General features: G+C 39.8%; 1 protein-coding gene across 1 annotated transcript; it reads right to left on the minus strand.

Annotated features, from left to right (window-relative positions):
- Positions 1 to 4517: 4517 nt before the first annotated feature.
- LOC117411510 (GDNF-inducible zinc finger protein 1-like) lies at positions 4518 to 13539 on the minus strand. Its single transcript, XM_034019124.3, has 6 exons — positions 13352 to 13539; positions 11028 to 12631; positions 10484 to 10578; positions 10012 to 10179; positions 8399 to 8556; positions 4518 to 5712 (listed from the first exon to the last, which is right to left on the minus strand). Exons 2-6 carry the CDS (start codon positions 12413 to 12415, stop codon positions 5170 to 5172), a joined length of 2352 nt encoding a protein of 783 aa, XP_033875015.3. The 5' UTR covers positions 12416 to 12631; positions 13352 to 13539; the 3' UTR covers positions 4518 to 5169.
- Positions 13540 to 16655: the final 3116 nt, after the last annotated feature.

Consider the following 16655-nt stretch of genomic DNA (forward strand, 5'->3'; position numbering starts at 1 on the left):
CACTAAAAGCATCTAAGGTTGAGCTGGAGAGATATTTGGAGGAAACACATACAGATTCAAAAAGGCAGGAGCCTATGTCAATTCCGTCAGACATCCCACCTATCAATCCACCAGAATACCAAATGGAGGACTGTGCACCTAAGTGGAAAGAAATAGAGCAAGCTGTGAAAAAAGCAAGGGCTTCATCATCTCCAGGGCCTAATGGAGTTCCGTACAGAGTGTACAAGAGTGCTTCAGGAGTTCTACGAATTCTGTGGAAATTGATGAAAGTGGCATGGGAAAAACAGGTTGTACCAAGAGCATGGCGCCGAGCAGGTGGAGTCTTTATACCTAAAGAAAAAGATTCTACAAGCATCAGTCAGTTTCGTCCCATTTCCCTATTAAACGTAGAAGGCAAGATTTTCTTCAGCATTATTGCTCAGAGATTGTCAGCTTACCTATTAAAGAACTGCTTCATTGACACTTCAATACAAAAAGCGGGCATTCCAGGTTTCCCAGGTTGCTTAGAACACATCAATGTGATCTGGCAACAAATTCAATCAGCTAAAAAGGAGAGGAAGGAGCTCCATGTGACATTCCTGGATTTGGCTAATGCATATGGTTCAGTGCCACATGAACTACTTTGGGCAGCATTTGATTTTTTCAGTGTACCGATGACAATAACAAATTTAGTGAAAGCCTATTTTGGAGATTTGCAATTCAGTTTTTCAACTTCAGAATTCAGCACTACATGGCAATGCCTAGAGGTTGGAATAATGGCAGGATGCACCATTTCTCCACTGGCTTTTACCATGGCAATGGAAGTAATCATTAGGGCATCAAAATGGGTAGTAGGAGGAGAGCGCTTGGCTTCTGGAATGCGACTACCACCAATTCGAGCATACATGGATGACATGACAACCATGACTACAACAGTAGCCTGCACTAATCGATTATTGGGCAAATTAACCAATAACATTGAATGGGCACGAATGCAATTCAAGCCCACTAAATCAAGGAGCATCTCTATAATTAAAGGCAAAGTAGTAGATAAAACATTCTTCATTAATGGTGAGGCAATACCAACAGTGTCTGAGAAGCCAGTGAAGAGTCTTGGGAGATGGTACGACGGGGATCTAAAGGACACAGTTCGTGTGGGAGAAGTTAGACAACAAGCAGTGGAAGGGTTGAAGAGCATAGACAGCTGCGCTCTACCAGGTAAACTAAAACTCTGGTGCTTTCAGTTTGGTCTACTGCCGAGGTTGCTGTGGCCACTGACTGTGTACGAGGTTTCTTTGACAACAGTAGAGAAGCTGGAAGCTTTAATCAGTTCATACATCAGGAAATGGTTGGGAGTTCCACGCTGCCTCAGCAGAGTGGGACTTTATGGTAAAGGAATACTGCAGCTACCAGTCTCTGCTCTAACCGAGGAGTTTAAGTGCGCCAAGGTCAGACTGGAAATGACATTAGTAGAGTCACGCGATAAATGCGTAAGGGAGGCAGCACCTGTGTTGAAAACTGGAAGAAAGTGGGCGGCAAAGAAAGCTGTGGAAGATGCAAAGGCTGCCCTTCGAATTGGTGATATCATGGGGCAAGTTCAGCATGGAAGAGGGGGTCTTGGTTTCAGTTCAACTCCTCCTACATGGCACAAGGCGGCCCCAGCTCAAAGAAGGAAGCTGGTAGTCAACGAGGTGCAAAAGCAGGAGGAGAGGATGAGGTGTATAAAGGCCATTTCCCAGGCCAAACAGGGAGAATGGATGAGATGGGAGAGTGTGGAACAACGCAAGATTGGCTGGCAAGACCTATGGTCAATGGAACAGAGCAGGATCAGTTTCCTCATCAGGTCAACATATGATGTTCTCCCATCACCACAGAACCTAAACCTCTGGGTAGGAGAGGATCCCTCATGTCCTTTGTGTTCATCACCTGCAACATTAAGGCACATTTTGACAGGATGTAAGGTGGCTCTTAGCCAAGGTCGGTTTACTTGGCGCCATGACCAGGTGCTGCGATGTTTGGCCTTAGCATTGGAAGACAAGCGTAACATGACCAATAAGTTGCCACCTGTTCCATCAAAACATTACACACAAAAGACAACATTCCTCCGCCCAGGAGAGCAACCACCAAGAAAAGGTGTTAAAACCAATCCTCGCCCAGGACAACTGGAAGCTGCTAGAGACTGGAATATGCTGGCAGATGTTGGTCAACGGCTTATTTTTCCACCTGAGATTGCCACCACTAACCTTCGACCAGATATTGTCTTGTGGTCTGGATCAGCACGCCTTGTTCACCTGGTAGAGTTAACAGTGCCATGGGAGGACGCTGTAGATGAGGCGTATGAGAGGAAGAAACTGCGGTATGCTCAACTAGCCACTGAAGCGGAACAGCGAGGATGGAGAGTTCGGGTTTACCCAGTGGAAGTGGGTTGTCGAGGATTTGTGGCACACTCTACAACCCGGTTTCTCAGAGACGTCGGATTCAGTGGCCAAGAGTTGCGTCGCACAGTGAAGAACTTATCTGAAGCAGCAGAGAGGAGCAGCAACTGGCTGTGGTTGAGACGGAAAGATTCTGGCTGGGGACAGGTAAGTAAGCTGGGCTGAGTTGAGTGGGGGACGGAGGGGGGTGATGCTGGGACGCCAGAATCACCGTCGAGCCCTCTTGAGGTGTCGTGGGCTAGTCGACGAAACACTGAGGATGGAAGGTGCCCACTTGAAAACCCCAGAGATGTACCCTACTAAGCTCAGTCCAGACGGTTGTCATGCTGATGCGCTGGGGAGGCCGCACTTTGGTTGATCCCCGGAGCCAGCATCGCAGCCGTTGTGTGTGCTGATGCGCCAGGGAGGCAAAATAAGCTGATCCCTGGAGCCAGCATTACACTTCAGCCATTAACACCAGACAGAAGGATATCTACATCATCATATGGAAGGAAACGTAAATGGATGGAGACGCATATGGATCACATTAGTTTACTGTAAAGCTACGTCTTAGTTGGTGCTTATCTTGGCGAGAGCCGAGTTCAAATCAGCATGAAGTTTTAACATCTCTCGTGTAATGGAAATCAGGAACCGTTTCATATTTTTTCACCAAAACTCTGAAAGGCCCTACCTCAGCACAGACCCACATGTACCATACTTGGTTTGGTGCAGAAATTCAGTACAGTGTAGCCTGTACATGAGAGCATAAAAAAAAATAAGGATAGGAGGAAAAAAACGGCTATCCAGATCTTGTTAACCGCACAAGGTGGCGTCATGAAACGCTCCACGCTTTCATAACATTGCACGTCAATGGAACATGCAAATTTGTGGGCAATTCCAACTAACCATGGCAAAAGTTACTAATGTGCAAAGTTAGAGGTTTAACATTGAGCACCCAATTCAACCTTATAAGAAAAGTAATTGCTAAGCTGAAAACTCACTCGTTTAATAACTAGCTATTACTATTTTAATAATTAGTACTAAGCAAAGCATCCAGGGGTCAAATTCAGTTGCTGGAGTGCTGCAGTGCCTACTGGCTTTCACTCCACCCGGCACTCCCAGTTGCTTAATGTCTGTGGCAGTGTGCCCGCCCGTGTCTGTTATATGTTACGTGTGCTATGTTAATGTTGGTGTATAGGCATTGGTACAAGGGATATAAACGGGTCTGTGTTTCACGTGTGTTTAAAAATGTAGATTTGTATTTAAGCACGAGAATGGCACAAATCACTTCACGTGCTGGTTAAAATGTAATGTGTGGTCACGGGAGTACACATAATTAATTCACGTGCAGATGTATCAAGACTCCAATTGAATGATTGATTAGCAATTGAGTCTCGGTACAGATGTATAAAAAGCGCACCTTTTCACACACTTGGGGGTTAGGTGTACAGCGAGGAGGTACTGGAGAGGTTATTTAAAAATAAGCAATTGCTATCGTGCAGCACGATACTTGTTAGTGTTTAGTCTTGTGTCTTGTTTTGTTTATCTGTTTATTTTGGCATCAGTGCCGTGTCTTGTTTTTGTGTCTGTTTCAACCTTTTTATTTTCTGGCTGTCATTAAACTGCGCAGGAGCGCAATCACCATACCACTCCGTCCAGTCTGTGTTATTTCCCTGCCTCTGACGTCACCACTCTAGGCTGCTTGTCACAATGTCCAATTGAACAAATAATTAGATAACTTAAAATGAGAGCTGAAGTTGGAATAAAAAACTAAACTGGATTGGAGTTTGACACGCCTGAAATAATCAATCAATGATTTTTTATTGTTGTGAAGTTTATTTGAAAGCAAAATGTATACAACATATGATTATAATGAATACTTCTTTGATGCATAATAGAACTTAAGAAATGTTATAATGAAAGCTATGTATCACATGATACATATTTCAGATATGAAAAGTCCGCCTGAAAACTGAATTATTGATTATTGTTGATACTAAACACTTTAATACACCGAAGTTTGGAATTGACAGGATTCACCACCTGTTCTTGAAATACTGGTCAAGGCTTCACAATTCTGCAGTGTTTGCTAACCATGCTAATACATTCCTCTTTGCCATTCAGTTTTTTTTTTTTTTTTTTTTTTTTTTTTTTAATTAAACTGTCTAACTAAATTCAATTTACAAAATACAACAAACCTGGATCTGAAACACAGTGAAAGATGTCATTTTAGTTTATTTTAAAAAAATCGGGGCAATATTTTTTTTCTGATCTGAAAGTACAATACGAAATCTTAATACTCAAGTTGGTCTGGCATAAATGTTATTTTCTGACCTGCTACTCAACCCAAATCCATCTGCTCATTATTATATTTGTTTGCAGAGACTTAAAAGGTACACTGAGCCACTTGCTTAAAAATCTGAGAGGATTAACTGTCCACTGTCTGTATTGACGTGTAGGATGACAAACTCAAACAAGAGCTTTCTGGTATGGTAACTCTAAAAACAGCACCATTCCATAAGCGATTATTATCTATCCAATACTGCTTGTGAAAATCAAGGCAGAAAGGAAGTCTGTATCAACTGATTTGAGTCAGCAATTTAGAATATTTACACTGAATAACAAATCAGCTGTAATAGGTGCTACATGAGTCTTCCTGCTCATAACATTCAGTTTGCAAAAAGAAATGCAACAAAGATAGTTAGTCATGCATGTCCTTGTTTTACATTTTTGGTGGTGGAATGCTGTTTACATTATCAGCTGTACCTTCCACAGCTTAAACACTGACATTATGCATCACAGTTAGCTGGGGCTCCTCTGATGGCATGGGGACAGCTGTATTGCTTGGATCCTGCACAGTTGCGGATGACGGAGTCAAAATATTGTCAATATGACTCGAGACAGGTATGCAGAGAGGAACAGTAATGCCGACTTGATTGTCCAGCGATACCACTTGAGTATTAGTTTCACCAATGTGCTCTATATTTACCATTGCCTGTAGGTGATGCTGAGCTGCATCTGTGTGAATCACAGTATAGCCACTCAATGCAGTGGCTATAGAGGCTCCCTGATTGACCAAAGTGATGGCTGCTGGACCAGCTGAGTTCCAGTCAGTGGCAGAAGGCACTTGTTCAGGCTCTATTCTAGTTTCTTCTGGGGCTGCTTCAGTTGTATCCTCAATCTTTTCAGAACAAGACTCTTCCTGTAGTTTTGAAAACTGTGTTTGGTCACCTTGTTTCATCCTTCTTTTGGGATCTTTTTTGGAATTGCTATCGAGAATGACCAGGAAATTTTTCCAATGTGTTTCTTTATCATGGATCTGTTAAATAAACAAACAATACAAGTTCAAAACATGTTTATATTCATATCAGATAAAGTAAGTCTTCCCATAGTAATAATCAGAAGAACCCAAGCTTTACAATACTCTCCTATCTCTAGATGGGTATTTTAATTGATGCTGTTCTCTGGACCATGATGACAACAGTTAAGTAGAGCTGAAATAACACGCATCACAATATGCATGTTACTGTATGATACATATTACTGTAAATGTTACGGTCCTGGTGGGTTACTTTGTATGATGTGTAATGTTATAAAATGATGAAAATGTATAAAAACTTCATTTTCAATTTTTTTTTTTTACAGTGCTACAGCATATTATTGTTCTGCTTGCTATACTTCCTCATACATCATGCTTAACAATGCTTTAACTACATTATATTATACTGTGCTATATGACGCTATTTTTCCGGAACCCATGGTGCTTTAGTATCAGTTATGTGGATCTAGCGACTTGATTTTTGTTTCCTTTTAGGCAATTGTCAACCACTAATCCTGTTACACTACGTAAAGTATAATTCTAGTCCAGGTAGCCTGGTTGAATTTCCCTAATTGTTTTAGGTTTGGGGTCCGTATGGACCCATGGCGCAGTGTATCAGCAGGCCTGACCTTCGAGTGAATATCTCAGGCACAGTAATAGCTAGCTTCCTGGTTTGTTTTAAAGTACAGAACTAGAGTTTTCCAATGATGTATCGTATGTCCTAAACAGACGTTCCTAAGTGAAACTACAGCAAACCAAAACTCATGAGTCAGCTCCTAAGTTCCGTTTGTTGCCTATTACTCGGTCGCTTCAACAGATAGCGTTCCGGTTTCAACGTCATTTAAAACGTGCAGGCTTTGCGCTTTCCATTGAGGTCAGGCATGGTCGTATGTGTACTTTCTACACCCCCTCATTCAGTGCTCCAATGCCGTGATACTCAGCAAATCGGTAGGTGTGTTCAAGTGCCTGTAACTCGAAAACGGAAAGAGCTAGCAACACATAATACCAAACGAAAGAGGTGGCTTGGGGCTTTCCAATGATCTCTCACGTGCCTGCGACATGTTCCTAGAATAAACTACAGCGTCCAGAATACAGTGGTGCCTTCACTTGCTAGGAGACAGCTGTGCACATTGGGCATCTTACCCATTTTGCATAGCATAAACAACACATTATATCCAACGATGGCTAGAAGTAAAGGAAAACCCAAATAAATGTTCATATACACATTTTCATTCATTCATTCACTCCAGTTGTTAGTTATATGTTGTTTTATTGCTGGGGTCCAGTTGGACCCCAGGTTACCAGGAAAGTCAGTTTTTCCGAGGAGTCCTTATGAGGGTTCATCTTTGTTTCTCTTGGTAGAGTGTGAGGGGAATTGAATTGAGCTATATTACTGAATTGTCCTTGCCTCACTTTGTTGTTGTTGAAAGATACCGAGCTCCAGTTAGGCTGCGACTGACTAATTTGGCAGTTGTGGGTACAAGACTGGTTGCTTTTGTCGCTACAAAGTATTGATTGGCTGGTGTTGTCGGATAATAAAATTAATTTGGACCAATTGTGTCCGTTTAGTATTTGCTGGCCAATAGATCTGAGCTTTCATTACGGCAAGTGAAAATGAAAAAAGTCAGCACTTGTGCAAATTGATTTTAAATGTAATTACCATCTACCATCTGACAGAAGCCTGCAAGAACTGGAAGCTGATTGGCTAAAAGGTGCTTAATCATTTTCTAATGCATATTAAAAAAAAAAAAACACACAAAAGTACAAAGAATACTTAAAGTATGACTCCAAACAGCATTTACTAGACCTGGGGTAAATTGTGCAACTTGTAATTAATTGCAATTAATGTGGCACACCTGCATATTTGTATTTGATTGTAATTACAATATAAAAGATCAATTACAGTTCAATTACAGGCCTTTCCAAGCTTAATCATTCACAGTTCCATGTTGTGTTTTACATTGAGCAAACATTCTTCTCGTATTTTCAGCCACTTTTAGTGACCCTGTTTGTTTGAAAAAACGTTACATAGTATGTTTCTGTATTTATACCTGTGAATACTGCTTGCTAATGTGTGTAGCTATTTGTTACTTTTTTGTGTAATTGTAATTATACAGGTAATTGCAATTACTGAGTGATAATTGTAACTAATTGTAATTGAACAAAATAGCATTGTAATTACAGCAAACAATTATTTTTTAAACCCCAGGTCTAGCATTTACCAAGCAAGCTATAAATCATAAACATGTATGCACAATGGGGCTGTACACCAATTTACAGCACATACATTATGTAAAACGGTAGATTACACTTACACTTTAAATGACAGATTATTAGTTTAAGTCCTGTTGATGTTAAAAATCAAATACTACTTTGATCTTATCTGCAGTTTTTAAATAGTTAAAAGGAGATCAATAAAAACATAGCAAGAAAAACATTTGAGGAGTACAAAGTGCTTTATATTACACTATATTGCAACCTCAATCGCTATATAAAACTAGTCTAGTTTCCAGTGAGGTACATTACACTATCTAAAATCAGAATGTAAACATTTTACACTAGGACATGTATTATTACAGAAGTACAAAAATGGGAAAAAAATTCTAAATATAATAATTTACCCTTCAACAATTCATATATATATATTGTAAAGAATGAAAAATAAAGAAGTAGTACTGTTGCTTACCATAGTATGCCTTCTAACTGTGGATTTATCCGTAAACTTTCGACCACACAGCCTGCACATGTAGGGCTTCTCCCCAGTGTGAATGCGATGATGTCGCTGCAGGGCGTTGAGCTGAGTGAACTGCTTTCCACACTGATCACAGCAGTATGGCCTCTCACCTACATTACAAAGACAGAGTTCAGAAATTATACTGTGCAAAACAGCTCAACAACTTGCCTGGTTTACATTTAAGTAGCAAGTAAACCAGACAAAAGAGTGGTTAATACAGTAATACACCATTCTTGGTTTTCAGCAATAATTTACAATATAAAAAAGGTAAGGAAAAACCAGAAAGCAAAATTCCTGAAATTAGTCAAATTTTGCAGTGACACAGTACAGGTGTATCATATTATACAAAAAAACAAACAAAAAAAGCTGTGTATATCCAGTAAATCAGGAAAACCCTGAAAATAGTCTTTAAAACAAGATGACAATTACATACAGAGGACTGTTCTTGCTCACAGGATTTAAAACTATATTACAATGAAGTAGGGAGGATTTACAAACTCGTGGGATTTAAAACAGAATTAAAAATTGTGGCAAAATGTAAAGAAAATACCATGTGCTCGTGACCATAAGGATTTAGTTGTGGAAGACAGCAAAGGAAAGAAGGTACTAGTGTGCAAGTACTGTCAAGTTACTATACATATTGTCCCAGGAAAAAACACCCAAGAATTTTGGGAAGTAACTGTGACAGGGAGGACCCTGTAACTGGTTCCTGCGTGGACGTGTGCCTTTATGGAAGCAGCTGAGATGCCCAACAGGAGACACGTTGCTAGGCACAGCTCAAAAAGTGTCTGCGCCACAGCTCAAGGCTACTGTACGGCCATGGTTACACAGGCGGGCGTTGAGCGAAAGCTTGCTTTGTTTACATTGAGGAGGAGTGTCCGCTCCGCAGCATAACTACTATGGAACCCTTCCACTGCAAGACGGTGCCTGTGAAGGAGCTGCCCAGCCAGGACCGTTGGAAATACCGAGAGTCGCTGGGAGGCCGGAACTTCAGGAGCAACAGCAGTAAGTTAGTTTAGAGGATGTGGACCCCAACAGTATAGCGAGGGTTTCGGAGTGTAGTAGGTTCCTGGAGCGGGACGTCTCTTTTAGTGGGGCTTGCGTTCGCTGTGTACGGCAAACTTATTTATTAGCTTTGTTTTCTTTATTAAATCTTACACTACGGCTACCATTGCTGGTACCCTAGTGGCAGCACCTGTGTTTATTCAATCTGCAAGCCTGTGTGGCACGTCAACACCCAATGCTCTATGTCCGACGCCTTATTTATCAGCGATGACCCATGTAGGTAACATCACCCTGTTACATAACCGAAAACAATAAATCTCATACAGTGTATAAAAAGTGAAAGACCTGGAACAAAAAAGGATTTCAGGGTATCTACATAGAACTCAAAAATAGCTAAAATAATAATAATAATAATAATAATAATAATAATAATATTAATAATAATAATAAAAATAATAAACATTGAAAAAACAGAAGACCTATTTATAATATACAATTAGGGTCCAGCTGCTTTTCATAATATTGACATTTCACATATTTCTTAATGTTGGCAGCCTTACCTGTATGCACTTTCAGGTGCTGGTGAAGTGAGTTTCTCTGTGCAAATGTTCTGGCACAGACATCACATTTAAACGGTTTTGATCCAGTGTGGATTCGGCTATGATGTTTTAAGTATTCCTTGGAGGCAAAACTCTTCCCGCAGATCTCACACATAAAAGGTTTCTCCCCTGTAAAAAAAATAAATAAAGTGTTATTTGTTTACTGCACCAGTCTAACATTTTTTTGGGAGCGAACAGACCTGGACAATCTGATTCGTCGAAACCAGTCTGCTCGATGACTCATTCCAAAAATGTTTTACTGTTGCACATCCAACAAGCAGAACCAAACTGTTCTTCTATATTCTTATGCAGCAAGAATATACAGCCTGGTAAAATAGGGTATTAATACAATTCATTTGTATACATGGTTTACAGTTGTAATAATTAGTAGTTTCAGAAAAAAAGGATAAAACAGCACCTTTGAGTAACTTACCTGTATGACATCTCTTGTGGTATATTAACATATGATTTTGTGTGAACTTTGCGCCACATTCATCACAAATAAAAGGTTTCTCCCCGGTATGAATTCTGTGGGACAAACATAATAAAAAGAATGAAACAAGCAATCTTTGTTAGAATCACCAATAGGAGGCTGTGTGGTCCAGTGGTTAAAGAAAAGGGCTTGCAACCAGGAGGTCCCCAGTTCAAATCCCACCTCAGCCACTGACTCATTGTATGACCTTGAGCAAGTCACTTAACCTCCTTGTGCTCTGTCTTTCGGGTGAGACGTAATTGTAAGTGATTCTGCAGCTGATGCATAGTTCACACACCGAGTCTCTGTAAGTCGCCTTGGATAAAGGCATCTGCTAAATAAACAAATAATAATAATAATAATAAATAATATAGTGCTCTATACTTTATGAAATGCAAAGAATAATGCATTTTACTTGCTATCCCATCATATTAAATCCTATTTCCCCTTCAGTCAGTCCACCCTCCACACTTCATTTGTAGTGACCCAGTCTACTTCACCTTACCTCCTATGTGTCTTTAGCGCAGAGGGCTGGGAGAACTTGGTCTCACACTCTGGGCATTCATAAGGCTTATCTCCAGTGTGAGTTCTCTCATGGAGCTTGAGGGCAGTTTTGGAGCTCAAGCTTTTTCCGCACAGTGGACACATGTGTCTTTCCCCACCCCCCTCATGCACCTGGAGCACATGCCTCTTCACATCTTTTTTCCTCTTGAACATCTTGGTGCAGATATCACAGGGGAAGTTGCGTTCGTTGCTGTGGACATGTCTCTGGTGGCTTTTTAGGTTGCAGCGATTGGCGAAGGTCTGGTTGCAGGTGTCACAGCGATAGATAATTTCTGGGATAATGCCATGACTTAACTGGATGTGCTTCAAGTAGCTCTTTTCATACTGAAAATCACGCTGGCAGGTATCGCATCTGAACATCTCACTTTTGTCCTTGTTGCTTTCTTCCACATCCTTTGGGTGGTCCTCTTCCATCTCAGAGTCACAGTCATTGCACCCTCTCTCAGCAACATCCTGGTTTTCATTATCAGGGATGTTTTTCTCCTGGGCACTTTCTGCCTGAACTCCTGTTTCTTGAACCACCTCTTCCCCATTTTGTGACTCTTCCATTTCTGCATCAGGGGTGGACTGCTCTACTGCACAGCTCTCCACTTCTGAAGTTTGTTCTGCAGCCCTTTGCTCTTCCTTTAGCTTCCTCATGTACTTCTTTTTTGGAATGTCCACGAATACCTTACGCCCTGCTAATCGTGTGCTGGATCTTCTGCTCTTTGCTTGCACAGCCTTGCTGGCTTCCTTTTTCCTTTCTGCTTTGTCTGCTGGTTTTCCACTCTGCAGACTGGTTTTCATGCCACTCTTGCAGCTTGCATCCAAATGTATTAACACTTCTGAGCAAACAGGCTGGAAGTTGGCTTCTGCTTTGACTTGTATATCTGGAGGAGCTCTGTCAGTTGGTGTTTCATGTGAACTCTGCAGATCAGAATGTGATGGCCTACTAACAATATTCTCCAATTGGTTACAGGTTTCCACCAGGTCAGAGCACTCCAGTGCTTTAGCCACCTCTAATATTTTGTCAACTCTGCCTTCTTCAACCTCCACTCTAGCAGTATAAACAAACTCCAGAAATGAAGCAAAATCTGCAGCCTGCATGTCCTGCAAGCAAACTTTGTCCACAGGCCCATTCTCAGCTTTCTCACCAAGAAACAGTTCTTTGAAGTACTTGCTGGCAACTGCCAGTACTGGCCGGTGGGCCTCAAACTCTTCAATGACACCTTGGTGCTCCACCTGTATGGTCACGTCACAGAGGTGTCCCAAGAGCCTCAGCTTGTGCAGCTCATTCAATAAGGCTTCAGGGGAAGTATCTGATATTAGCTCAATGACAGTGTAGTTCATATTCCTTCCCTTTTGGTAGCAAAAAAACAAAAACAAAAACCACTCAACCGATTCAACAGTTTCAGTTTTGCTTCCCAAACGGAATACAGCAATAAGATGTAATTTATAACCACAACCTATGTAGCTGGCAGAGGCGTTATTTACAAGCAAGTTTCAAAGGGATAGAAGCTTCTGTTCTGTATAAGCATAGGTCCTCTTTTTCTAAAACGTCATGATCTGTAGAGTACAGTAAAAAAAAAAAAAAAAAAAATGCAGTAAACAACATACACTGATTAGATTAAATATTCTGTTTTTAACATAAACTAAACATGATTGTGAGACACGGTAGCTTTAAAATACACGTCAAAATAACTTGAACTACACATAATTGGGAGAAAAATGTACTTTAATAACTCTACCTGCCTTATGCACCCTGCAAAAACACTATTATTTTCATGTTTTGGTATCGTTTTTAATCAGTGTCATTTTGTCTAAATTATTGGCACGATAAACGACTGTCACCTACAGTACAATTTAGAAAACATCAATATACCGTAAATTCCATAACGCAACAAATGAAATGCAGTCGTAGTTTCTGTGCTTGTTGTACATTTTAAAAAAAATACAGTAAACGCATGCAAAACAGCCCTGTGTATAGTAGTACAAGCGAAGAAACCTGGGAGGTCCTGAGTTACTCCCTCACATTTGTCGTTTCTATGTAGACTGTTGTCATTTGATACATTACAAATTATTTTATTTATATATAGATTTCGTTGCAAATTTTGTGCTGGGGTTTGCAACTTTTTTTAAAATTTGCAATCCTGGCTAAAAAAATATAACGTCTATACCGAACAACAGTGTTTTGCACTGAAAAGTAAACATTGCTTTATTTACGAAATACCACCCTGGTATTGCAAACTATTGTCATCTAATATAGTTGAAAAAACACTTTCTTACCGTAAGATCGGTAAAATGGCAGCCATCTAAATCTGCAGCAAGCCGATGCAGTGCATTTCCAATAAAATCTGTACGCACTCATAGCGCTCAGTGATTCTTTTAATACGGGGCGGCCATGTTGGACATAGGATAGGAATGAGGCTGCAACTGCTTCCGTAATGGCGGCTCTCGAGATAACACAGGGAGCCCAAATTAAGAAGTCAGACGCAATGTGTATAATATAACAAGTGTGTCATGTAAGGATAGGTTGATAAATTATGTCAACCATGTAAATGACTGATCAAAGTGCATTTTGTGTACAAAAGAACTGTAAATTATGGGGAGAATTTAAATCTGGAACTCATTTGTTTAAATAAACATACCTTTCGCTTCTTGTTTTAGAATCATTAGTAGACTAACGGTGAAAAAAGTACTATATTATTTAGTTCACATTTTTGAAGTTTTGATGCCTTTAATGAGGAAGAAGGGTGTATGCCATCATATGTAAAACAACAGGACTGTAAACAAAGTCTTAGTGAACATGGGGGGGGGGGCTATGAATCCACTTTGTATCTAAATAAAATAATAACATTTCATATTCATTAAACTTTTGATCTGTTCTTGGCTAAGATAAGCTTTATGAAAAAAAAAAAGATTTGGGGAATATAGGGCCCTATATAATGTATGAATTTGTGTGTTCAAAATGTTTTCCAAATCTGTCATTGCCTGAAAGTAGTGCAGCCAGTATATTGGTTTTGTTGATTTAACTTCATTTTCCAGTTCTGTTTTCATTTGAAGACACTTTACTGTACACAATCACAGTGAGCACACCCAACAACTCTAAACCCAGGCGACAAGCAGTCTTCTATTAGTTCCTCACACACAAGAACTGTATGCATTACAATTCTGTGTATATTTTTGAAAAAAATGGAAAATTCTATAATAACCTTAACCAAAATGATGTATGTTTTATGTAGTTCCATGATGACAAAATAATACAAGTTTTTTTTTTGCAGGAGCTGTCGTTGGAAGATTTTAAAATGTGCGAAAGATCCGTTGTGTCTTCTGAAACTAAAATATGATCACTTACTTTTTAAAAGTTTTTTATTTATGAATTTCGGTACCTAGATGTCAAAGGGGCTGCATTCCCAATTCTACAATCTGACAAACCCTACAATCACTATAAGACAAAGTGGAGGAAGCAATACATATACACATACACACACCTCTATATACAGTGCAGCCTTTATAACTACCCTTTCACCCTATTACAACAGGTATAATTCTCAGTTTGAAGTTATTATGAATGACTGAATGAATCTGATAGAAAATTAAAAACTGTAGGGGGTATGCTAAATACATTTCAGAATAAAACCTGAAAAAAAACAAAGCCCATGTTAAATCCTGTAACACAGCCACATCTAGATAGCATTCAGAACTGGGAAGACACATGGTAAATTACATTTAATAGAGAAAAGTGTAAAGTACTGCACGCAGGCAATAAAAATGTGCATTATAAATATAATATGGGAGATACTGAAATTGAAGAAGGGAACTATGAAAAAGACCTAGGAGTTTATGTTGACTCAGAAATGTCTTCATCTAGACAATGTGGGGAAGCTATAAAAAAGGCCAACAAGATGCTCGGATATATTGTGAGAAGTAATGTTAAAACTCTACAATGCATTAGTAAGACCTCACCTAGAATATTGTGTTCAGTTCTGGTCACCTCGTTACAAAAAGGATATTGCTGCTCTAGAAAGAGTGCAAAGAAGAGCAACCAGATTATCCCGGGTTTAAAAGGAATGTCGTATGCAGACAGGCTAAAAGAATTGAATCTATTCAGTCTTGAACAAAGAAGACTACTCACTGTGATCTGATTCAAGCATTCAAAATCCTAAAAGGTATAGACAATGTCGACCCTTGGGACTTTTTTGACCTGAAAAAAGAAACAAGGACCAGGGGTCACAAATGGAGATTAGATAAAGGGGCATTCAGAACAGAAAATAGGAGGCACTTTTTTACAGAGAATTGGGAGGGTCTGGAACCAACTCCCCAGTAATGTTGTTGAAGCTGACACCCTGGGATCATTCAAGAAGCTGCTTAATGAGATTCTGGGATCAATAAACTACTAACAACCAAACGAGCAAGATGGGCTGAATGGCCTCCTCTCGTTTGTAAACTTTCTTATGTTCTTATGTAATGACTTTTTCTGACTTACTGAATAAAAAGGCAACAGTTCAAACAAACAAGGAACATCTCACGAAGTTGAAAAAGGTAATATATAGAAGGGTGCTCAAACTGTTTTTCACTAACGGTAGTCCACGAAGATAAATAGTAAAAAAAAAAAAAAAACATGCCTGTACAGTTGTGTAATCAAATACGTTACAGTTTACTGCACGCAAAATCGTCAATGTTTCCTTGTTTTTTATGTTGATCGGGTGTAGTTTTTTTTTGACTTGCTTCATAAAATAAAATGCCCTTTTCTCAAGATCAGAAAAATCGCCATTGTTTGAGCATACAAGTAAGTTTTGGTGTTACATATGGTAGATGTCTGTACCCTATAAGATTCTGTCCCTTGATGATTCCACGCCGGCACAGCTGCATTTCTTTTCAAATATCGTGGACATATTTTCATGTAATTTCAATGAAAATGTGTTTTAAAAGAAAAAAAAAAAGGTTACTTTAATCAAGGGTTTCGTGTACTGAGCAATGCAGGAGGCTGAATGTAGGCTATATCTAGAAAATCAGTGGTGTTAAATGTGCTATTTTATTTTGCCACATAATTAGTTTGGTCTTGTTTACAGTGTTTGTTGCAAGCTGCAGCAGAATTCAATGGAGAACACAACGGGGCTCGGGCACAGAAATATCACACGTGCACGTCCAGCGATCTTTTAAAAACTGCATGTGCACAAGCATGGAATAATGTGGGGATACAGAATTGTATGGGGTAATGTTACAGAAATCTGCGTAACACCTGTCAGAACAATTTTAACAGTTTTAAAGGAGCACCGTTAAATCCATTATTAAAAAATGGAAAGAATATGGCACAACCGCGACTCTGCCTAGAGAAGGCCGTCCACCAAAACTCAGTGACCAGGTAAGGAGGGCATTAGTCAGAGAAGCAACCAAGCGGCCAATGGTAACTCTGAAGGAGCTGGAGAGATCCACAGCTGAGATGGGAGAAACCATCCATGGGACAACTATAACCCGGACGCTCCACAAAGCTGGGCTTTATGGAAGAGTGGCAAGAAGAAAGCCATTGCTGAAAAAAACCCATATCAAATCCCGTTTGGATTTTGCCAAAAGGCATGTGGGAGACACA

Source organism: Acipenser ruthenus, chromosome 6 (assembly GCF_902713425.1).
Source record: "Acipenser ruthenus chromosome 6, fAciRut3.2 maternal haplotype, whole genome shotgun sequence".
In the NCBI taxonomy this organism is placed as follows: domain Eukaryota; kingdom Metazoa; phylum Chordata; class Actinopteri; order Acipenseriformes; family Acipenseridae; genus Acipenser; species Acipenser ruthenus.

Bases quoted from the DNA above. Each gene is read 5' to 3' on its own strand.
- LOC117411510 (XM_034019124.3), bottom strand. From the start codon at position 12,415: ATGAACTACACTGTCATTGAGCTAATATCAGATACTTCCCCTGAAGCC. The intron at 10,579-11,027 runs GTAAGGTGAAGT...TTTGTCCCACAG, and splicing joins GCGCTAAAGACACATAGGAG to AATTCATACCGGGGAGAAAC. The intron at 10,180-10,483 runs GTAAGTTACTCA...TTTTTTTTACAG, and splicing joins CCACAAGAGATGTCATACAG to GGGAGAAACCTTTTATGTGT.